The 25,392-nt window shown below is 42.2% G+C and overlaps 1 protein-coding gene and 1 non-coding gene across 6 annotated transcripts in view; both read right to left on the reverse strand.

The window, feature by feature from the left end:
- Nucleotides 1–386: 386 nt before the first annotated feature.
- haus6 (HAUS augmin-like complex, subunit 6) overlaps nt 387–25,392 on the reverse strand; it is a 42,503-nt gene continuing 17,497 nt past the window's right edge. For 3 of the 5 annotated variants that reach the window (XM_055632380.1, XM_055632377.1, XM_055632382.1), the window contains 9 exons: nt 23,713–23,842; nt 22,322–22,424; nt 20,338–20,446; nt 12,208–12,265; nt 11,893–12,081; nt 10,697–10,832; nt 5,626–5,751; nt 4,321–5,523; nt 387–1,445 (listed from right to left, as the gene is read on the reverse strand). In XM_055632380.1, the coding sequence (XP_055488355.1) occupies nt 1,360–1,445; nt 4,321–5,523; nt 5,626–5,751; nt 10,697–10,832; nt 11,893–12,081; nt 12,208–12,265; nt 20,338–20,446; nt 22,322–22,424; nt 23,713–23,842 (2,140 nt within the window). In that variant the 3' untranslated portion in view covers nt 387–1,359. The remainder of the gene's footprint in view (nt 1,446–4,320; nt 5,524–5,625; nt 5,752–10,696; nt 10,833–11,892; nt 12,082–12,207; nt 12,266–20,337; nt 20,447–22,321; nt 22,425–23,712; nt 23,843–25,392) is intronic. The other 2 variants (XM_055632379.1, XM_055632381.1) reach the window with 2 other exon arrangements.
- LOC129695978 (small Cajal body-specific RNA 8) lies at nt 18,348–18,479 on the reverse strand. The gene has a single exon (XR_008723264.1). It is a non-coding gene; the product is annotated as a small Cajal body-specific RNA 8 (non-coding RNA).

Consider the following 25,392-nt stretch of genomic DNA (forward strand, 5'->3'; position numbering starts at 1 on the left):
ACATTTCTGTGTACCTTCTGTCTATGTCTATAATGTGCTACAATGTTGAGAACTATATTCTGCATCCTATCTTCTTTGCTCTATCGATTGTAGTCTAGTTTGACCTGATTGTATTTATGTATGGTATATTTGATCCATTTGGATAGCATGCAAAATAAAGCTTTTCATTGTACCTTGCTACACCTGACAAATCTAAAATAAGAAACACTATTTCCCTCCGATGTTAAGACAAAAAACAGATACGTTGGATAGAGTGTAATTGATTCAGTTAACCATTCATATAAAGTAATAAAATATGAATTGAGCAGCTTCATAAGTTGAAGATAGAAAGATATTAAAAAAAAACTAAAAATAAATTAACCATTTTATACAAAGACCAAGAAACTTTGACAATTACAAATACTTTATTGTAAATTTTAAAAAAAAGTACAAAGACTGAAGTAACAAATGGTTTACAATTTATTTTGAAAATGAATCCTGAAGTAAATAGTATATTTCAAGATTCTGCAAAAAATCCCAGTTATGTTAAAAAAAAAGTAGGATGGGGGGGAGGGGGTAAAGTTTTCTGGCTGAAAGCCTACATAGCACTGAGTGGAGAGGGGTGAGAGCTGATATAAAGAGGAGAGGGGTGGGTTGAGACAGAGGTTAATAGGTGACAAGGGCCGAGGAAAGCTGAGGGATTATCGAACTGAGGGGGGATGATGATGTGATACGAGGGAGCAGACATAGTGGGGGTGGAAGGTGTCGTCCCCCCCCCCCCCCCCCCCCCCATCCCCCATCCTTCACATGTTGCTCGACCAACCATCATTTTTGACCCAGCATTTGCAGTCACTTGTCCTTGGTTAAATTAAGAATGGGATAGATACAACCATTACTATATTTCCAGAGTCTAATCAAAAAAATTCATAAACAAAGTTACTGGATATCCCAAATCTGCCAGACATGCCTGTAGAATTTCAAAGGTCGAATTTATCCTAAACATCTGATAGCTTTTGCAGAAGAGATTAGTTGAAATAAGATGAATTTAATCAATCCAAGTTTGACTTTTACAGTTCTTTAAAAAAAAATGCAACTGTTTTATAAATACTTCTATACAATAAATCTATGGAAACAAATCTATACAATACTTTGCTTACGCCATAGTAAATTTAAATTTTTGATTTACCACAAATAAGAAAATTTGTCTACGGTTAGGTTAAACATGGTGAAATGTACAGTGGAACTAATTTTACACTCAAAATGTCTTATTCCAAATTTCAAAGATGGTTGGTTGTTGTCGAAAAGCAGGCATCAATGTGTCAAGGTTTGCAGACTTTCACTCTGGGGTGGATTTGATTCCACTACCGTAGTTAGTCCCCATTAAAACGTTATTAGTTGTCCCACTCCATCAATGCTGACAGAGGATGCTTCAGACTGGGCAAGATATGCCATTTGAGGCACTTCATCTGAAAATTAGACCAAAAATTACATAGGGGAACAGGAATTCTGCTTTTCAGCAGCGTTGATTAAAACATTAGGGTGAGGGACCAATTACCGGTTGTTCATCCAAATTGAGAAGTGTTGCAGTTTGTAATATGTCAGTAATCCTCGTACAACCTGTATCATCATATTCAAGTGATTCATCAATGAAGAAACTGTAGCACAATATTTACAATTCAATCTACAATTAGCTCACAAGTTATAGGAGTAGAATTAGGCCATTCAGCCCATCAAGTCTACTCCTCCATTGAATCATGGCTGATCTCTGCCTCCTAATCCAATTTTCCCACCTTCTCCCCATAACCCTTAACACCTGTTGTAATCAAGAATTTGTCTATCACCGCCTTAAAAATATCCACTGACTTGGCCTCCACAGACCTCTGTGGCAATGAGTTCCACAGATTAACTATCCCCTGACTAAAGAAGTTACTCCTCACCAGTGGCGGACTGGCCAGGGTGTCAGCTTGCCAATGGAAAGTGGGCCCCTAATGAAGTGGGCCCCCTTTGTCTCCTGGCAACCAATATTTTTAGACCCAGTCTGCCACTGCTCCTCACCTCCTTCCGATAAAAGCACCCTTTATTTCTGAGACCTCTGGTCCTACTCTACCACCAGTGGAAACGTCCTTTCCACATCCACTCTATCTATGCCTTTCATTATTCTGTAAGCTTCAATGAGGTCCCCCTCAAACTTCTAAACTCAAGCAAGTAGAGGCCCAGTGCTGACAAGCACTCATCATATCCTAACCCACCCACTCCTGGAATCATTCTTGTAAAACTCCTCTGGACCCTCTACAGAGTCAGCACATCCCTCATCAGATATGGGCTCCAAATTTGCTCAGCATTACAAATGAGGTCTGACCAGCTCCTTATAGAGCCTCAGCTGTGCTGCGGCACAGATCCACGCTGAAGGGATGCGCTCCACTCTGCAATAGAATGGGTTTTCTGGAGGAAAGACAATAAGTATGAAAATCACATATACTCCCTGACCTGCTAAGCTTTTTTCAGCATTTTCTATTTTATGCTTTCATTGCTTATTGTAACCGACACAATTTTTTGGTACCAGCGCATCTAGATATATCTGAACATTTAATATTGTTTTACACTATTTAAATAATATTCTGCCTTTTTATTTTTATTTTTCTCTCACTGACACACGACCCCTAATTCCACTGAATTGAAATCCACTGATCATCTTTTTTTTTGTGAATCTACAGCACTTTGCAAAACTTTGTGCCTCAGAATCAATCTGATTATAATTAAACTAATAAAACGTCAAGACAGTAGATACTCACTGGCAGATGGGTCAAAAATCCCGTAAAATAGGCAAAGGGAATTGGCAACAGAAGTAAAATCTCTTTTTAAACAGAGCAGATCATAAGTGTCTGGAATGCACTGCCAGATGTAACCAAACAATCAGATTTAACCATAGTTTAATAGGGAACTTGGTAAATGCTCACAAAAAGGGGACAATGGCTCAATGGAAAAGTGGGAAAAATGGAAGACGTAAACCAGTCAGACTGCAATGTGTCCAATGGCCACTTACCTGTGATCTGTTGTAATCTGTAATTTTCCAGGCTACCTCATTGTATCCAATGGATACAAGGTATTTAATCAAAATCGAATGGTTCTGTAGCACAACAACATAAATACCTAACTCACACTCAAAGGTGTGTGTCCCTGACCATTGCTTAAGTCTAGGCTACTCCATTGACCATGTGATGTATCTCTCTCCTGGATCAAACTGCTCAGTAAACGTTTCCTTTCCCAATACATTAATGTCTGTAATTCAGAATCTCATTTAACACATATGGTTTCTGGGGATATTTTGGAACTCTTGCAAAACTCATCCATTACAAGTATGTTGCAAAAGTAGCACATTACCCGGCCTGCTAATTAAATTCTAGTTTTATACATCTGTTTTATTAATGAATTCAGCTACATAAAATGAATTGATCTGATATGTATTTTTATAATCTCTGTTTCAGTCTGAACTTACCAAGCTGCAATTTAAAGGTCAGCTAAAATGAAATTCATTCAAGATGATCTCAATATTGGCATCTATATCAATAAATATCACAAAAAGTCTGTCTTTCTGTCTACCTATCTATGCGTATGTGATCTGGGACCTACACCAAAACCGTACACAGTAGCTCAAACAAAATTGCACCACCTTACTCAACTTTGTCCCTATAAAGTTTTGTTCACATTGATGTTATACTTCACAAGTTATTCATAATGTTTAAGTTTAAAAGGATTTAATAGCGAAATCCTTGCTGGCCCAGCTCGCAAAAAAGTTGCAATAGAGCAACAATCAGTCCTTCCAGCAAGTTTTTAGATCAACAGGAGTGGGAGGAGACAATTGCATTTTTTTTTAAAAGTCCTTGAAGCGAGAGAGAGAAAGAGAGAGAAAAAAAAAACACTACAGAGGGATAAGAGATAAACTGAAATACACAAGGAAATTAGGTTTCCGGTTCATACACACAAATCTTTCAGTGGGAAATCTAGGGCAACACAGCAAATTGAATTTGGTTGCCACATTGGAGGACTAGAAAGGAAGCAAAAGTAATTCACTAGGATAATGCCTGGGATGCTTGTGCAGACTAATAATTCCAGTTTTCCAATGAGTTGAAAGTTGAGCCCTGCAATTTTTTGTAATACTAAGTACTTATGCTATTGCTTGTTAATGCTTTCAAAACTACAGCATAACAAATGGTCAACACTTTTAAAACTGGCATTTGACCATTATCAATGATGAATACTATTCTACTTACCTACTGCAAGAGAAATTAAAATCATTTATTTGGTGCCATTAAAACCATATACAGTATTACACATACTTACTTGTGGTAGAACTGAGCAGAGAAGAGTCAAAAACATCTTGAAGTTCCATAACATTCACTGAAGAGCTGCTCAAAGAAATAGGATTTAAACCAGGTTTTTGAGTTTCCAAAGAGATAAGAGCTTTCATCGATATTGATTCTTGGGTAAACAGTTTGTCAGTATTGACAACTTCATCATCCATGCAGTCTATTTTGCAAGTAAGTTCCAACTTGCATTGATCTTTATTGTCAGTATTATTCTGGAAATGAGAATGTCCCATATTTTCAACTAATATTTTCTTTTCACTTACACCACACGTGAAAACAGCCACACTCCTCTTTCGCAATTCCTCCATTCTATTCCGCAAGTCTGTCATGTCCAAGTGAGGATCATCTGGCTGATCAACACTGGGACTTCTGGTGCTATTCAAACTGTCATTGCCAAGGACATCAGGAATAGTCTCATGCAAAATTCCATACCTTGGCGGCTTCAATGAATCATTTGTAGTAGTAATCACATTCTGTGACTGATTCCATGGTAAAGTACTATCCGAGTTACATTCACCATCAAAGGATGTATAGAGCCTGGAATTCTCCAAAGTATCATTGTTTTTGCACATTTCCAAAATGAAACTTTTTGACAATTTTTCCTTTTTAATTGGAGATGGTGGTTTTAATTTTTCAAGAGGCAAAAATTGTAGAGAGTGACTAAGTTCATCATCCATTACATTGTCGAATAGGCTTATAGAATTTGTTTTGCCATAATCTTCACTAGAACAGAAAACTTGAGAAGAAACTGGGGAGAGAAATTTTCCTGTCAACAAACCATTTGCATCATTACTTCTAGCTTTACCATTGAAGTAACAATCCTCATCTTCAGATCCAACATCTGAGCAACGTATTTCTGGTTCCCTACAGTTATTCCACTTTTCATTTCTGATGGAATGGCAATTTGAACTAGCTGACTTAACATCAGGACTAAACAGTGTCTTACTCCAGGTTTCCACTTGATCAATTTCAGCACACTGAAGCACAGACGTATCTGGAGGAGCATTCTCACAAGATCTGGACACCTTCATATATGCTGCAAGTGGTGATTTCTCAGGTTCCAACTGAAATTGGTCATTTGCATAGTTTGGCTGTGTTGATATATTCTCCTGCTGTTTCATTTGCTCATGCTCAGATTCCTGAACTGCACATCTCCAGGTGTTTCTAATATCTGTAACTGCAAGATCAGAAGAGTTATTAGAGACAAGGCCAAGTGGGACCCGTTGGGTCCCTGTCTCACGGGAGGGCTGGCCGCCAAACGCAATATTCCACCACTCACCCATAGCCCCCAACTGCGCAGTCGTGGCTGACGGGTTCCCGTTGTGACACCAGAGATCCCCGCTGTGACGAGTCACGGCAACCGTCGCCAACTGTGCCTCGCCATCCATCTTCCTACCCCAATCCTCTGTAAGACGTGGATAAGTTACATTTTGGATCAAGACCCTCCTTCAGATTTATTTAGTTAGATTTAAATCCCACAGATGCCTTAGAGGGATTTGAACACCTTTCTCTGGTTCAACAATCAAGCACAGTTTATTGATTAGGAACATTGATCTCTGGAGTAAATATGACAATTCCAATTTGGAAAATATCCAATGTTGAAAAGTTGTAGAAAATTTGTGGTTTTGGCACAAAGTGACCATGGGGCACTTGGAACCCTCAGCGTCAACGGTGGATGGTGCTGCAAGGTTTGTAGTTCCCCATCTGCTTGCTTCCATTCACATTCTGGAACCTGGTCTATGGTTCTCTTCAAAATGATTTTCCATTTATAACCATGATACAAATCCAAATTGTGGTCTGCAGACTGTTCATCTATATTAAACCTGGGAGCTTTGTCTAACAGCTCTGGGACCTTTACAAATGTAGTGTTGATGTCAAATGTATTATAACAGAGCAGGTTAATGAATCAACTCCCCTTCCCATTCTAAAATCAACCGTTTTGTCCAAGGCCTGCTCCACAGTCCGTGTGAGGCCAAACACAAATTTGAGGAACAGCACTTTTTATTTCTCTTGGGCAGCTTACAAGCCAGGATTTGAACGTTGATTTATTTAATTTCTAGTAACGCTGTCATTCGCTCCTTTTCCCCCCCCATCCCCTGCCCTATCCACTCACGTATAGCCCCTAACTGCACAGGCGTAGCTATAGAGAGAGAGTGGGAGGGGGGGGCAGAGACAGAGGGAGGGGGGCAGACGGGGAGGGGAGGGGGCAGATCCCCCCCCCCCCCCCCCGCCCGCTATTGGCTGGTCTTGCTGACAAGCTTGCCCACCTCCAGACCGGTACCTCCACTGACACTTCTTCCTCACTCTTTTATTTTACAATCTTGCCAATTAAACGGTGTCAAAATCATTATTAGGAAAAGAACAAAATCCGAATTACGATTTAAATCGGAAGAATATCATGCCTGTCCTACACTGTGTGTCCTTTTGTGTATTAACCACCATATGCAGGGGGCAGACGGGGAGGGGGCAGACGGGGAGGGGGCAGACGGGGAGGGGGCAGACGGGGAGGGGGCAGACGGGGAGGGGGCAGACGGGGAGGGGAGGGGAAGGGGCAGACGGGGAGGGGAGGGAGGGGCGGGTTGGAGGGACTCGTGCCCGGAGTTTGCGAGAGGACTTTGACGGTAAAAAAACTTGCATTTTAAAAATGTCATTGGAGCGCGCGGAGTGTCACGACCTGCCTTGCGAGTGAATTGTGACGTCAATTTGAGTTTTTTTCTTTAAAATGAAAGCTTGAAAAAAAAAATTGGTATTTTGAAACCGTTTTTAAAAGATCAGTAACTTGGGAAATATAGGTTGAAATGCAGCAGGAGGATTTATCGCGTCTGCGGGAACAATGTAAGCAGCATGTGTGAAAATGGGAAGAATGTGGCCTAGCGTTTGGAAGATAGGAATTGAGGAGATTGAGTGTGTGAGTATTGCGCAGATAGATTAAGCAGGTAAAAGAAAATTAGTTAAATTTGAATTTAAAAAATCTTCAATTGAGAAATATTGTGGTTTTCAACATATTGATAGCAACAACCCAGAATATTCTCTCAAAGTAATGGTGCTTTCCAGCACTATTAAGCCTCTCCAGCACTAACCCCCTCCCCCATGACCCACCTGAACTCCCCCCCATTACCCCACTTCGCACCCCCTCACACTACTTTCCTCTCTCCCTGGCTTCACAATCGACAACTCTTCAAACCCGTCTCAAACCTACTATTGTTAGCGCTGGCCTTGGTTCCAACCGTTTGCCTGTCAAAAAAAATCCTTCGACTGTGTCGACCCATTATCTGCCAATCTTGGACATGCCTCTCCTCCTTTCCAGCTCACCCCCCACCTCATCCCCAACAAGTCTAAAGCGTCTCGACCCAAAATGTCACCTATCCATGTTCTCTAGAGATACTGCCCGATCTGCTGAGTTACTCCAACCAGACATGATGTTAACATACAGAAGAAAAGTAGAAAGTATTGGCCGGGAAGTCCTAGAGGCCGGCTAGGCCTCCGGCGGGGTCCAGGGGCAATGCCCTGGTGGGGGTTCAGGGGACTCCTACATTGTCAATAAATTGAAAGTAATTCTTAAGCTTTCTGCTCGTGGTTTACATATAGAAGCTTAGATTTTTTCCTCACAAATAACCAGTAAAATAACCCACAAAATATAAATATTTCATGAAATAAAATACCATTCCCTTTCCAGATGCAGCTCTATATGGGGAAACACTATTTTCCCCACAAGAGGGGAGGGAGGGAATCTACGCCCCTCTGCCATCACCCCCGTCTCGGCTCACGCTCACCCTGAACCCACGCTCCCGTTTGTGACCCCGTGTCTCATGTGCTCCGGTTCACTCCGATAAACAGGCACCGTCACAGCTCGCACGACGCCGCTGGGCTGATCTCAGCCAGCGTCATTGAGTTCCTTCCACCCAGGCCCCCCCCCCCCCCCCCCCCCCCCGCTATTGGCTGATCTTGCTGACAAGCTTGCCCACCTCCAGACCGGTACCTCCACTGACACTTCTTCCTCACTCTTTTATTTTACAATCTTGCCAATTAAACGGTGTCAAAATCATTATTAGGAAAAGAACAAAATCCGAATTACGATTTAAATCGGAAGAATATCATGCCCGTCCTACACTGTGTGTCCTTTTGTGTATTAACCAACATATGCACTTCTGTTTGTAAATAATAAAAAGCCAGCATTGAAGGCAGCTATTTGCCAAATTGTGTCAGCTGATGAAACCCGGCCCAAAACAAGCTACCCTGACAACAGCTACATTTTGAAACTGCAATCTTTAAATCTTACTCATTATGCTTTAAAGTATCTGAAAAATTGCCACCCCAAATACTGTTGCGCTTCAGCAAGCCCGCTGCTTGAATAATGCAGCATTTTAGGGATTAGGAATAATTATAGGAAAGAAAAGCTCTCGACACTGCTGAAGGCATATTTGATAACACAGATTGGAATAAAAATAAAAATGTAGCCATGTCTCAAATGTTTCCAGAGGGCATTTCCAAGTAATTTTCCTATTAATGAAGGACAGAGGTGAAATAAATGACCACAATTTAGCAGAGCAGATTAAAATAGCTCCATGGCCGACTATTACGCCTCCAACTTGAATTTGCTGTTTCACTTCAACAATGGGGAAATGTTGCCTTAATGAAAATTCCAAGCCTTATGTAAGCAATTTGTTTAACTTTGAAATAAAGACATTTTGAACTTAATTTTAATAATCACCTGCAATCATTTACGTGCAAGTCTTCTGACACGGGAAAAGCTATGATTTGCATTTGCAATTTTTTTTTTGGCACCCCATCAAAATTCTCACTGTCCTACATCACCTCCATTGTCAGAGTGCAGTCAAACGTAACTTGGAGAAACATCAACTCACATTTCGCTTGGGCAACATACAACCCAGAGGCACGATAATGATTTCTCTCACTACAAGTAACCCTCGCATCCCCATCCTAGTCGTCATACCATTGTCATCGTCACCCTGTTGAGTTTCAATGTCTGTGTAGCTTGTGTACCTCACCTGGCCCACAGCTGATAAAGGACCATTGGAGGGAAGTGGCGGCGCTGCCTTGCAGCTGTTGCTCGCCTGCAGTCCGTTTCTTTTCTGTTTTTTGGTTTCTGTTGTCCCGTTTTTACAGTTTATTTCGGTTTATTTAGTTGTGTATGTGTGGGGGGGGGGGGGGGGGGGGGGGCTGTGGTTGTGGTGCGACCCAACTTCCGACCCGACTTTGGGGCCTCGGAGGCGCGGCCGCGGGCCAGTGGACGACATCATCGGGAGCTCGAGTTCCGTTTTCCGGAGCTCCCGCAACTACAGCTGCGTCCGCTGGACTGGAGGACGGCAGCTTCGGCAGCTTCGACCGCCCCGGGCCGTGGAGTTTGAACCGGCCCGTTTGCGGAGCACGGATTCAGCCGCGGGACTTACCTACCATCACCCGGCGGGGTCACAACATCGGAGGCTTGGATTGCCTCAGCGCAGAGGGAGAGCAAGGAGAGAAGAGACAATGACTTTGGGACTTAAACTGTGTTGAGTATGTGTTATTTATTCTATGTTATGACTGTAGGCTAAACCATTTTGTTGCACTGAAAAATGCAATGACAATAAATTGAATCAAATCAAATTGTGGGCTCCACCTTTCCTTGATCATCACTGCTTTTTGCACATCTTTAATTTGTTCTATATGACGCTCTCTCACCGTCTATATCTCTTGTTTCCCTTTCCCCGACTCTCAGCATGAAGAAGGGTCTCGACTCGAAACATAATCGATTCTTTCTCCTAGAGATACTGCCTGACTCGCTGAGTTACTCCAGCTTTTTGTGTCTACCTTCATTTTAAACCAGCATCTGCAGTTGCTGCACATTTTATTTAGCTTAGTTTTGAGATAAGCAAGAAAACCGGATCTTTGTCCCACCGAGTCTGCGCCGACCTACAATCCCTGCACAATAACCCCATCCTACACACACTAAGGATCATTTACAATTTTTATCAAGCTAATTAACCTACAAACCTGTACATCTTTGGAGTGTGGAAGGTAACTGGAGGTCCCGGAGAAAACACACGTAGGTCACGGGGTGAATGTACAATCTCCATACGGACAGCACCCTTCATCAGGAACGAACGAGTCTCTAGCGCTGTAAGGCAACAACTCTACCTGTGCGCCACCGTCCCACCCTTGCACATCTTGAAATCAAATCATTAATTAAAAATGTAATATAAAACAACGGTAGATGCTAGTTTATAGACCCAAATTGCAGTAGTAACTCAGTGGGTCAGGCAGTTTCTCTGGAGAAAATAGGTTACGTTGAGTGAGGACCCTTCTTCAGGCTTCTTATCATTAATTAAAGAATTATGCAGAAAACTTACTCAAGTTTTCAGGTGTTCTTAGTAGCTCACTCTGAACAATAAAAGGATTGGTGGTCCATGAGAAATTATCGCCTTCTTCGACCAGATCTTGGCTTTGGAATCCTCCAGGTGAATCGTTTGTAATGTTATCTGCTACCTGTAGGACAAAATGTATTAAGTATAACTTCATGTTGATTATTAGGATGATACCACTTGTCACCTCAAACAAGTTGAAGGGCAAACAGAGGATATGAAATAGCACTGGTGAGCATAACAGAGATAACACTTTTCAAATATTCTAAGTATTTGAAGGGCAGGATGGTAACCTGTGGGGGAAAAAAAGTTCTATTTGGGACCAAAGAAGCATTCTGTACGTGTTGTTATGGAATGTAGATGTGGTCTGAAAATGAGGCATTTACATGTTCTCAGGAAAAAAGGATTAACTATTCAAACTGAACCTCCATATAGAATGCTGATACAAATGAAGGCTGAGATCAATGATTTTAGAGCATATACTCCAGAAATGGAAGCACAAGGTAAAGTAATACAATTTGGAACAAAAGAGGAAATAAAATGGAAGAGAAAGCTGGGGGCTCACACAACTTTAAGGTGACAGGACAAATTGATCAAATAGTCCAATTCAAGTGACAAGGCTGCAACGTCCTTATTTTCATGAAATACGACACAAATGGAGAAGCAAGGAAGTTATGGATACATGTATACATTTATAACATTTATTGGTCAGCCTGCAGTTAAAGAAGTGTCCAATTCAATAACCAATTGATTCAATAGAATCAATGCATAGAAAATTATAGTTTTGTCAAAACTACTCCAGGAACTTCTGGATATAATAAAAACATGACTGCTCCAATAGCAAGAGGTTAATTTAAATATAGTATTTTTAATTTAAATTATTTAAGTGGAAATTGTTTCAATTGACAGAATGATTGTCAAACAGAAGGCACCAAGAGTCGAAAGGAGAGCATGAGCAAATGTTCCCATGCGTGGTTATAACTTGCAATTGAAGCTAAATTAATCTGTTTCAATAGCAACTTTCTAAAAGATGGACCTTCTTGAAAACAGACAAATGTACATCAATTGGATGAGAACAGGGAAATGCAGTTAACAGTTTAGTTCTTTAAAGAATTAGCAATACAACTAGTCAAATTAAAAAATTATTCTGTTGCAAGGGTGTGATAAGAGAAACTGATTCTTACTGCTTCTGCCAACTGGTCAGATGTCTTTTGATGTGGTTCATTTCCTTTAGAGTAACTCTCTTTAGGTTTATTTAAAAGTAATGGACTTCGTTCTTCGTGCGTCTGCCAAGTTTCTATTTCATCCACGCATGGAGTCTGCAATCTACTTTCATGAGGTTGTTTAGTTACCAGCGGTATTTCAATTGATTCCTAAAAACACATTTTTTTAATCAAGTAAATAGAAGTAATAATGATGGCAAATTGTATGGTCAACAAAATAATGCATTGATGCAAGTGAAATGTCCCTTGTAAATATAATATAAAAAGATATCTTACATCTCCAAGACAAGTAGAATTTATTTGTCCATTTGTATTTCTGATGGGAGGGTTGAAACTGCAAAATCAAAAGGAGGAATTAATCTTTGTTCTATTGATTCAATCCAAAATTCAAGGCAAAGAGTTAATAAAATGTGAAAAGATATTCAATGTTCAAGGTGCATTGGTGAACTTTACATTTACATGAACGATACCAATTCTTCATACCCATCTCTGACCAACTTCACTCCGTTCCAGCTCAGATTTCATTGTTTGTTTTGCTAATACTTAACACAAATCAGTACCCTTGGAGGATGGATGTCTTTTCAGCAAATCCGCTCCAGCAGCTGGCCACATGAAAGAGGTCAAATGTTCTTCAACATCACTGATCATTTAACCCTGCACCTATCTTCAGTTCTATATTTTTCATCTTACTGCATTAGCTAAACAAATTTTCAAGCAATAGGAAACAAACAACTCCAATGGAATCCATTTTCGACAGCTTTATCCCATTATCACATTTTCAATCAACATGTCCAAGCTGTCCAAATGTTCAATCAAACAAATCCATTCACAACTCCATTTGATCCAAATGATTGGCCTTCAATTGATCCCGAACTACTCATGATTTATTAGGTATTAATTCAGAGATCAAAACATCTGGCATTTCTTTCTCCTGGTACACAAGACCCATCATTCTTGTTTGTAACTTTGTTGTTAAAGGGCCTGTCCCACTTTCACGACCTCTGCCGACTTCGCCCTCGATTCATACTCGCAGCATGGTCTTCACAAGGTCATAAGTAGGCCGTGATGCTAGTCGTAGGTACTCGTGGCATCAAGTAGGTTGGGACATTTTTTCAACATTATGAAAAATGTCCACGAGTAAAAAAGGTCATGAATTAAGACATGAAAGTGGGACATGCCCTTAACTATCAGCCACTTTTCCACTTGCATGTCCTCCCTCACTACCCGTGGCCTATTGGTTCTCTCTATTGTTTTATCAAAAATAGTAAGATTAAACGAGAACTTACCAGTGAAGTTTGATCTTTATTTTATGAGGAGTAACGTTGAGAGAATACGTGAAGAATCCTGCTAGGACGCATGCATGTCATTCTTCAAAGCAGCGGTGTGGAATCACAGATAACTATAATGACTAAACATAGTAAGATTAGAGAAGAGATACCAGTTGAGTATATGATCAAGGGTGGGAGCAGAGGACACGTATTCCCTCAACGTTACTCCTCATAAAATAAAGATCAAACTTCAAACTGGTAAATTCTCGTTTAATCTTACTATTTTACTTCGGAGTCACGCGAGTGACTACGTGAAGAATTCATGCCGTGGAACGAGTCCATGCCTCACTTCTGCCTTGATTGTGGGGAGAATAGTGTTAACATCAATAGATATCAATACTATATTGAACAACAAAAGCTATTTAAATTAAATCCAAATCATAGCCCCTATTTATGGGTAAAATCATATTACAGAACTTAAAAGTGTTTCTGCAAATGTTCCAGGTTCTATGACCGATAAAATCGTTGGAATGTTCTTTCCGTTGACCATCCTGCAGTCTTGAGGATTTGGTCCATAGGAACATCCAACTGTTTTGCTGCTGATATGGCTGCAGCCCTGGTGGAGTGAGATTTAAAAACGTTAGTATCTACTCCTGTCTTTATTAGGACCTGTTTTAGCCATCGTGAGATGGTCTGGGCTGTCACTTTTTTATGTGGCTGTTTGTGGCTAATTAACAGTGCCATTTCTTTCCCTCTGATGATTCTTGTCTGTTCTATGTATAATAGTAAGTGAGTTACTATACAGAGGCGATCATCCGTCGGGTAGGCCGTGAATTCTATTTTTTGCCCTGCTGTTCCCGATCTGTTCTGTTTAATTAAGTCATGGATATGAAAAGTAAATTCCCAGTTGAAATAGTCAAGCTGTCCAGCCTTAGTTTTTGTAGCGACTGGACCCTTTGTGCCGTGACCAAAGCCATCAGCATGACCATTTTCATTGTTAGTTTCTGTAGGGACAGAGCTGTTGGTGGAGACCAGTTTCTCAACATGGTCAATACAATGCTCACGTCCTAAATTTGGGTGTACCTGGTTCTTGGGTGATTCGTGTTGAAAATGCCCCTCATTAGTTTGGTTACCAGGGGGTGTGTCCCTACAGAATGCCGCTCTGCTCCTTGCCACAGGTAGTTTGACAGAGCACTTCTGGCCCAGTTGATGGCACTGTAGCTGAGCCCCTCATCGTAGTGAAGGCTGGCCAGAAATTCCAGAACAGACGGAATGTTGTTGGATCTGTGGTTGAGGTTATTGGCGTGACAGTACTTCCCCCATTTCTTGATGTGCACCAAGTACTGTTGTTTGGTGGACTGTCAGTGGGCCGATGCAATCATGTCCATTGTTCGGTCCGTCAGTCCCATGTGTTGTAGAGGCGCTATCAGACTCTACAAATTAATAAGTTGGTATGATTATGACAGGGGTGACTTTCCTGTGTTACTGGATGGACCAGTAAATTTGGTCTATGTTGAATGGTGATGCATGGTTCTAATGCCATGTCTAGTATCACCGGGAACCATGGTTGAGTAGGCCAATCGGGTACTATAAGAATCCCAGATGCAGAGTCTTGTTGTATTTTCCTTAGTACCCGACTGAGGCAGAAAGGAGGGAATGCATAAATAAACAATTTCTCCCAATACAGCAAAAATGCATCTGTAGCTGCTGCTCCAGGGTCTGGTTCCCATGAAACATAACTTGGTAACTGGTGATTTAGCCTGGATGCGAAAAGATCGATATCTGGTGTTCCACACCGTGCTGTAATTTCAGCAAATACATTTTTATCCAACATCCATTCAGTGTTTTCATTGAATTTGCGTGACCTGGTGTCTGCCACTAAATTTAGTTTACCTGGTAAGTAGGTAGCTGATATCCAAATATTCCTCTGGATACACCACTGCCAAATTGTGTTGGTCAGATTGTCACATGATGTCGATTTATTTCCACCCATATGGTTGATGTATGCTACCACGGTGGCGTTGTCAATTTGTAGTCTAACATGCTGGTGATTTAACCCTGAACAATATGACTTAAGGCCATGGAATGTACTTAACATTTCCAGGTAGTTTATATCCCGTGCTTTTAATAATGATGCCTCCTGTGCATTCCATCTCCCTCCACAGCTCGAGATGGAATTGGTGGCTCCCCAACCAAGTGTACTGGCATCAGTTTGTAGTACCATAGACGGGTTGCTGATAATTAGTGGGTTGGAACAATACTTGATGTTGTGTTCCCACCATTTTAGTTCTATTATGGCCTCTGTAGGTAGCTTCATTGGCCTGTCAAAATGGTCACCATTAATTTTGAGTGCTCTTATTTTTGCTCTCTGTAAATTTCGATAGTGTAAAGGTCCGAATTGTGCGGCCACTATTTTCCCAATTATTCTGGCTACCAGTCTAATGGAGGGTTTGGTGATGTCAATGATTTCGCTGCAAGCCTCTTTTAAGGCTGTAACCTTTTCTATCGGCAAAGTCACTGACATGAGAACCGAGTTAATGGTGAACCCCAGGTAATCCATTTTTGTTGAAGGCGTTAATTTAGACTTAACTGGATGGATGATGAATCCCAGTTCTTCAAACAATTGTTTTGTGGCTGTTACTGCTAGTTTAGCCAATTCCAAAGTTTTGCCAACAATAAATATGTCATCCAGATATGCCATTACCATATGTTTTTATATTCGTAGTAACGCCAAGGCTGGTTTCAAAATTGTTGTGAATAACCTGGGGGCTGAAGTTAGCCCATTTGGTAGTGCCCTGTATTGCCAGCGCTGTCCCATCCAGTTGAATTTCAAATAACATCTGTGGTCACCTCTTATGGGTACTGTATAGTAAGCATCTTTTAAATCGATGCTTGCCATATAGTAGCCTTCGGAAACTAATTGCTTAGCAGTAACAAAGGTTTCCATTTTGAAATGAATATATTGCACAAAAGTATTTAAAGTTGTCAAATCGATGATGATGCGGCAACCACCATCTTTCTTGTTTTTTATAAAGTTATTGGGACACGAATTCCTGTGATTCGTGTTGGGTGTGTTCAATTACTCCTTTTTTATGTAGTCGTTGTAGTTCAGCATGTGCTTTAGATTTTTCTATGCCTGAGAGTACGAACATTCGGTTTGGTGCATGCTGTACCGGTGGGTTATGTTTTAGTATAAATTTTATGGTATAACCCTGGATACTGCTTAGAATGTAAGTATCTAAAGTTATCTTGTTCCATGCATCCAAATAATATCGTAACCTCCCACCAACTTTCGTGCTCCCTTTAATTTCTAAGGAACCAGACCCACCTACCTCCATGGTTACCAGTGGTAGGTGAGTTATTTCTTCGGCATCCTCCGTGGACGTTGAGGCGCCATTGTTTGGGTCTGTTGTTGGGTTGAAGGCTTGCGCATTTTCCAGGTCGGTCGGTCTGGACCATGGCCTAAAAAAGACCGCTGTTGGGTGCTCCTGGTTTTTGCGCTACCTGCGATCTGTGTTGACCGTCTGGGGGGTCGTAGGGCTGATATTTTTGGCCGTAGTAGGTTTTGGTTGCTGCCTTTATAAGCCCCAGTGTTTTCGCCTCTTCATCAAGTTCCTTGACTTGTTTGGGTAAATCCCCTCCAAACAATAGAATTGGTGGTTTGGAGGTTCCTGGTTTACAGAGGCCGGCAAATTTGGGGTCCAATGCTGGTTGGATTGCACTTTTTCTAATGTTATTCAACTCATACTGTGAGTTGCACTGTAAAGCCAGTGCATCCTGGTGGTCTTGGGTCATGTTTTGCTCCTTCAAAGTTTGGGCAAAAGCTGTTATTCCTGCCGATAATACATTTAGGACCTTTTGAATTTTTAAATCACTGGTTCGAATTGTTGTCCCCACATGTTTCCAGATGCACTGGTTTACACTCAGAACATTTAATGACTTGCAGTTACCTGGAGGTAAATGTCGTGCCATGGTGTCTGATAGAGCCAGTGCCTGTAGTTGATTAAACAACATATAATCAATGCTAGCCGCTATCTTCGGCTCCAGGTCTTGCCCAGTTTGGTCTAGTTAGAAAAATTGGGTCACCATGTCCAGCATGTCTTCTTTCACCCCAGGCTTACTGGGGGTATGTTGTTCCCTGCCCTGTTCAGGGTCAGCCCAGAACTGATCCTCCGTGTTCTCCTCTGAGGAGGAAGAGACACTATGCAGCCCCACAAGGGGTACTGCTGTGGGGCTTATTGATTGCCCACTGTGGCTAGCCTCCATCTCCCGGAGTCTGCCACTTTGGAGGATTTCCTCCAGCAGCCGTTCCCACTGGCTCTTATGCTCTCGGGCATAGGCCACTCGCGGCTGCTCCAATTCCTGCAGCCGCTCCAACCGGCTCCAATGCTCACGGGCCGCTCGCGGCTGCTCGTCATCCTGCAACAGCTCCAACCAGCTCCAATGCTCTCGGGCACTGCCCACTCGCGGCTGCTCGTCATCCTACAACCGCTCCAACCGGCCCCGGTGCTCACGGGCACTGGCCGCTCGCGGCTGCTGAAAGTCAGACTCGTCGGAGTCTGGTATTCGATCCGTCTTTTGCTTCGCTTTCCCGCCCGGCCGAGGAGTGGATTTTGCCAGTGCAGGAGCGAAGTCGGGCACAGCTGTTCCCATTTCGGGAGATTGGCGTGCCGTCGGCTGCTGCTGTTGTCTGCCCGCAACTCCGTGGTTCTCCCCTCCAGCTTTTTCGCATCCTTCCTTCTAGTCGCGCTGTCCATCTTTCCACCTGCAAGGTAAGTTGGAAAAACGCAGAGTCCCTTACCTGCTGTTGTCGGCTTTTTGATTCTGCCGCTTAAGGGGAACGTCCTTCCCCCTGCTGTGACTCGTTGCAATGCGTGTAGCGATATAACACGCATGCGTCCTAGCGGGGTTCTTCACGTAGTCACTCACGCGACTCCGAAGTAAAATAGCAGTTTAGACATTTCTTTCTCACCTCAAATTTTGAACCCTACTACCACCCCCACACTTATCGAAACATTCACTATTGAATATTTTAATAGCTTTGAACTGAAAAGTCACGCTTATCATTGCATACACAATTCACTAGTTTAATTATGGGGGACACACCATACTTGCAGCACCATTGAGCACCACACCAAGTGCAACATCTTTTGTTCGCCTCGTATCTGTCCGCTCCGATTTCTCTCAAGTCGGCTCGGTCATCAAAAGGCTAATTTTATTCTAGGGAGATGTTCGTGACAACTAGAGTAAATTTAGCTCTAGTTATGTATCAGCCTCCCAAGGATTAAGAACAATAAATAGTACCAGACTATTCCATATTATACAATCAGAAAATGCTCATAAAAATAGATAAAAGCGATGCAGCAAGCTTTTGCAATTTGCGGTATTTCCTTGGCATTAAAGGCTGAAGAATTGAAAATGAAGTCCTACAATATTAAACCAGATCTCTTCCTCCCACCTCCCATACCGTCCCTCAAGTTTTAAATCCAATTAGATCCAATTTCAAAGACAGCTTCAAGTTGACTATTTAGCATGACAATAATAATCCCCATTCTTTTGCTAAACATTCTAATGGAGAACTTAGAATCTGCAATGTTCATCCTGTTTGCATCCACGGTTTATAAACTTTTCAAATCCATCTCCACACAATACTGCTCTTCTAGTTTTCCATGCTCCATTGGGTGCATGATTAAGAATCATATTGCACCAAAACAGGTCCTCCAATCCAACTTGTGCATGTCAACCAAGGTGCCCTGTTTAAGCCTGTCCCTTTTGCATGCGTTTGGGCGCTCATTATCTTTCTAATCTTTAATCCAGGAGCAGAAAAGGCTGCAAAGAGTCATAACCACTGCCCAGTCCATCATCGCTTCTGACCTCACTACCATCGAAGGAATCTATCGGTCGCTGCTTCAAAAAAAGGCTGCCAGCATCATCAAAAACCCACACCATCCTGGCCACACACTCATCTCTCCGCTGCCATCGGGTAGAAGGTACAGGAGCCTGAAATCTGCAACATCCAGATTCAGGAACAGCTTCTTCCTCACAGCCATCAGACTATTAAACACAACTTCAAACAAACTATTAACAATAACAACCTATTGCACTTTATCTGTTTTATATATATAGATAAATAGATATATATATATATATATATAGATATAGATATATATAAATAGATATAGATATATATATAAATAAATTATTGTCCTATCTGGGACACATGACAATAAACTCTCTTGCGTCTTGACTCTATCCATGTACCTGTCCAAAGGTCATTTAATGTTGATATTGTATTAACTCAACTACTTGCTTTGGCAGCTTGTTTGATATACCCACCACTGTTGTCCCACAGGCTCCAAGTAAATCTTTCCCCTCTCACCTTAAACCTATGCCTCTAGTTTTTGATATCCCTACCTACAGTGCCCTCCATAATGTTTGGGACAATGATCCATAATTTATTTATTTGCCCAAGTACTCCACAATTTGAGATTTGTAAAAGAACAAATCACATGTTGTTAAAGTGCACTGTCAAGATTTTAATAAAAGCCATTTGTGTTTCGGCCCGAAACGTTGCCTATTTCCTTAGCTCCATAGATGCTGCTGCACCCGCAGAGTTTCTCCAGCTTTTTTGTGTACCTTCTATTTTTATACTTGTTGGTTTCTGCAACTAGAAATTACAGCAGTGTTTATACATAGTTCCCCCATTTCAGGGCACCATAATGTTTGAGGTAACATAATACAGAGGTAAATAAACAATGGGTCTTTGTCGCAAACATTATGGTGGGCACTGTATCTTTTCCCCTCTTGATTTTATTATACACATAGATATCACCACTCAGCCTCCTGTTTTCCAAGTCTTAGCCTGCTCAACCTTTCCCTACAATTCGAGCCTTGCAATCCTAAGTCTATTTTCCAACTCAGAATATCACAAACAAACTAAGAATATCTTAAACAAATGCTTAACCATTAAGATAAAATTCAAAAGTCTTTATTGCTTTATTGCCCAAAAAGTTAGAAGTTCTAGAAAAGTATGATTTACATTTTTTCAGGGCAGCCAGAACATGCAAGATTTCCAAACTTGACTGGATTCAAAGACGAGGTCAAAATGAAAAGCAATTGAGTGTATTACAAAATGTACCTCTCTGAACACTGGTGTTCTGATGTGCTTGGATCATTGGAAGTTATTGAAATGCTACTGATCCCATTGTCATCTCTTCCAGAACCTTTTGTGCATTGTTCTTCTAAATCTCAAGGATAAACACATCGGTTAATTGGCTGCTGCAAATCACATTATTGTACATTAAGTGGCAGAAGAATCAGATGATGTTGATGAATACGAGTGAAAACAGAAGAATTAGAAGCTCCCTACTATATTCTCTATACATTCACGACTGCAAGGATAAATTTGGCTTTAATTTAATCTACAAGTTTGCAGATGACACTGTGGTGGGCCGAATCACGGACAATGACGAGATGGAGTACAGGAAAGAGATGGAGAACTTTCTTACATGATGTCAGTACGACATTGCTGAAGGAGCTCGTTATGGGTTTCGGGAATTATAGCAGAGTACATGCCCCAATCAGCATCAATGGTGTACTTCCCGAAGAGACTAAGGAAATTTGGACTGTCTGCAGCAATTCTTACAAACGTTTACAGATGAACCATAGAAAGCACATCACTGATTGACTTGACTCCAAGACAGCAAGAAATGCAGAGGTGTGGATGCAGCCCTGCCCATCAGAGACCAGACTTCCCACCATTGTTCCATCTAAACTTCATGCTGCCTTGGTCAAGCAGCTAACACAATCAGACTTCTCTCGCACCACCCACCCCACTCGCCCACATACCTGAATTTGCACCCATTTCTCCCTCCCCCCTCTGCCCCCTTCTCCATATATTCCTTTCTCCGATTTGACAACAAAAAATGTATTGCACTTTTGTCTTTTCAACTCTGGTCTTTGTCCAAACATCTACCAATTCCCCCCCAAAACCAAGCTTTCAGCTTTCTCCTCCCCACACAGATCCCAACCCAAAATATCACCTATCCGAGTTCTCCAGAGATGCTGTCTGACCAGCTGAGGGGGAGAGAGGAGGGGGGGGGGGGGGGGGGGGGGGGAGGAGGGGGGGGGGGGGAGGGGGGGGGGGGGGGGGGGGGGGGGGGGGGGGGGGAGAGGGGGGGGGGGGGGGGGGGGGGGGGAGGAGGAGGGGGGGGAGGGGGGGGGGGGAGGGGGGGGGGGGGGAGGGGGGGGAGAGGGGAGGAGAGAGGAGGAGGGGGGAGGAGAGGAGAGAGGGGAGAGGAGAGGAGAGGAGCGGAGAGGAGAGGGGGGGAGAGGACCGTCAAAACAGGGGGGGGGCCGTGGGGAGGAGAGGGGGGAGGGAGAGGGGGTGGGAGGGGGGGGAGGGGGGGGGGGGAGGAGAGGAGGGGGGGGGGGGAGGAGGGGGGGGGGGGGGGAGGGAGAGGGGGGGGGGGGGGGAGAGGAGGGGGGGGGGGGGGGGCACACCAGCCATAGACAATTGTTTTGGAGACACTCTCTCCAAATTAAAGAGGAAGAACTGATGCATTGCTGATTCATCTTACCCCATACTTCGGGTGAAGCTGCGCATGTCTGGAATTTATTTGCTACAGTCAGTTGAACACAGATGGTTTTCTTTGGTACTAATGGTCCCAATTAATGGACTAATTAACCATAATTCGTCAACAGTTCAGTTTTAAGCAAAACCAGCAAGAGGCGATAGTTCCATTCGCCAGTATGTTCAAAAAGGAAATTCAGTTCTAAAAATGGAATTAGCTATCAGTAGGAATGGTAGTGTGGAGAGAAAAGGAGGATTTGTCAAGGATTGGGACTACCTTTATGGAGCACAAGTACTAGCAAAGTATTGTACACAGTACAAGTATTGTGTTGAATGGCTATGAAACATACACACCAGTCTAATCACAATAATATGACCATCCTGTACTGCTAATTATTAACTTTCTAAACAATTCAATTTTGCAATAGATTTTCTTATGTATTTTATTAAAGATACATCTTACTCACATGTTAATGGGATATTCATTCCAGGCAAAGAAAATCAAATTAGGAATTGCTATTACAGTGTAATAATCATTTTCTAAACTCACCTGAAAATGTTGCAGAGTGCAAATAAAATATACTGCTTTTATAAGCTTCTTCTGAAACAGGCACAAAAGATAAAGTTGGCATGGTTGGGAGAAGATCAAGGACCTTTAAAAGAACATTGATTATAATGCTGATGGAATCAATGTCCATATTTCAAGATACACATGGAATATTCAAAGGCAATATGATCACAATGACGTTTTAGGATTTATTCACATATTACTTGCAATTTTACCATTGAAGGGGACGAGCAAGTTTCACAACTACGATTGGACTACTATACTTTTCTTTAAATTTCGGAGTTACTTAAAATCATTTACATTTTCTAGCAATAATGGTAGGATTTGAACGTCATTCCAAGTAATAATGCAGATCGTTGGCTGCTAAATCTGCAATTTACCCAACGTGCTATCTTATGTGATATCTATCTATCTATATGCAACTACAACTCTCATCTTATCCTATTCTGCTTTGCGTTGTTTCCACATTTGCGCAAAAATGGTACCCAATAGCGCTACGATTTTTCGCCATCTTGCTCACCATTCTCCTGTGGTGCCAGTGCTACAAGTTTTGTTACAATCGGTGGAATATTACACGTCTAAGGTTTAAAAATCATATAAACCACGCAAGCGCAGATTGGTCTCCTCTTCTGTATTCTCTCCTGTCATTTGCTGGGACGGCAACCTCCGGCACCCGCTGTCAATCACAGGCGACGAGGAGAATAAAGCTGAAGGAGCGGAGTGAGCAGAATGTGGAGAGTGGGTGCATTTGCGGGCGGAGGCGACCACCTTGACAAGCTGGGCGCCGCTGAGTGAGACCGGAGCAGGGCGCCGCTGAGTGAGACCGGAGCAGGGAACCGCTGACTGAGGCCGATTTTCCAGCATCAATGGATCCAAAAGGTTTCTGAATTATCCATTTTGCCTGACCAACAAAGGTCATGGTCTCGAAGAGGAGACCAACGGTACCAAAGCAGTCCGTCTGTGTAGTCGACAGGAGGAATCGGCCCACAAAATTGGCCTTGGAAGTTGACTATGGGAATGTAGTTCCCAAGCCCCGGTCGCAAGGGAATTTCAAGCTTGCTCTCGTAATTTTGTCTGGATTAAAGAAAGTGTCGGAACACCAATTGCCAGACCCAGTATGTTAACAAATATGTTTCACACTCCAATATTTTCCATACCGAAGGTAATGTCTCTTCGTGTACAACTTTTCTATTGATCACTAAATTCGTTTTTTGACTCCTGTTGAACTCAAAAACATACAGATCTACAGATTGGGGTTCATTAATGACATCCACACTTACATTAATAAATTAAAACTGATTCACCTGTCTAGGAAAGAAAAAAGGAAAAAATATATATATTTTTTTTTTAAATCAGCAAAAAGATCTACTCACAGGATATTTTTTTCTCATTTGGGAAAAAACAGTGTTATTTGAATACTGTTCCCATTTCATGTCCCACGCACTTTCCATTTCAGCTATTGATTGCTGGATAGAGGGGAACACTTCCTCTGTTATCTTCTGGCTGCAAAAATAATTTGACCAAATAAAAGAAAATCCAGAGAAATATATTCTATTGAATACTGATGGACCTTCAAGAATTTCTTACAGATGTTGATGAAGCCGAATTTTAGTTAAAAATATAAGAAGATATTAAATTGGCTTCTGGGTTAGCTTACATCTTATATTTAGTCTCAAATTAGGGTTGCCTCAGGTTGCGGTGTGTGAGATAATCAATCCTATAACATTGTCTCCGAAGTGACAAGCAGAGAGGAGAAGCTAGAGAGATCTCTTTGATGTAAGATGCCATAAACCAAATGGCCTATGTTTATGAGGGGCGAAGTGACGAGGGAGGAAGCAGGGAAGTGGAAAGATAAGATGCCATAAACCAAATGGCCAATGTTTATGAGGGACGAAGTGACAGAGAGGAAGCAGCGAAAAGAGCTAGGGTGATCTCTTTGAAGATAAAATGACCTAAAACAAATGGCCAATGTTTTTAGTATATCTTGTACCATGTAAACAGAAGGCCTTTGATGTGATGCATTCTGTGGAAACCTTTTCCTGTACCTCTGACCATTACTAATGTCTGTGGAATGTGCTAAGGGGACAAAAAAACCCTATTTAAGGCAATGTAATTCTGTTGTTCGGAGAAGGGGACCGAGGACAGGCGAGTGTCTACATTGGTCACTTAGCTGGAATTCTTGCTCCCTTCCATCGGCCGATGTTAAGTAAAGTTTTGAACTGGTCCACCAGTTTGTGTGGTGTCTGTTTATTAAGAAGCGAACCTGGTTTAGTAGTTAAGAAAAGTAGCTTTTTCCAATGTCACACAAATTGTGATTTTGATCCCTTAGTTTGTGAATGATAATCAGCTGCAAGAAATGGAAAAATGCTTGCTAGCCAGCATAAAACACCAAAATATCTCCACACCACATGATTTTATTTCGAAGTCTTGTGACGAGACTACGCAAAAACCAGCCAGTACGCATGCGCATCAATACGTTGATGCATGGCGCGTGATTCAGATTGATTCGGAAGGGGAAGTTGATATCGGGAATTTCCCTGAAGTACACCTTCACAGCTTTAACGGTCGAAGGTAAGGTTTTTCCCCAGGAACTCATTTCAACGCTGGTTTGATTTCCAAAATGGACAAACCAAGAAACAAGAGGAAACAGGCAGCTGAAAATTCAGCGGGAAAGACGACAACAAGCAAGATCGGTGGCTGTCGGTATCAAGCTCGGAGACGCTGGCAGGCGTGACCTTCACAGCAACCTCCGCAAAAGCTCCGAAAGGGAGCAGCTTGTCGACCCCGGGCTCAGGGAAGACCAAGTCAAAATGCGCTGTCCAAAAGGACAATAATGGCCAGGAAGGCACTGCCTCAACATTCAATTATGTTATCAGTCAACTCACAAGACTGGAACAATGGATTGAGAGGCTGGTTAAAGGACATGTGCACCGCACACGTGTCCGATACAGGCAGTTCAATTCAAATGTCTGAGGCGGCAATACCCGGTCAACGGCTGGATTATGAAATCTCCCGCTCAGAGGCAGGGAGATTTGAGGATTATTACACGGCAG

The sequence above is a fragment of the Leucoraja erinacea genome, chromosome 3 (genome assembly GCF_028641065.1).
Source record: "Leucoraja erinacea ecotype New England chromosome 3, Leri_hhj_1, whole genome shotgun sequence".
Taxonomy (NCBI): Eukaryota; Metazoa; Chordata; class Chondrichthyes; order Rajiformes; family Rajidae; genus Leucoraja; species Leucoraja erinaceus.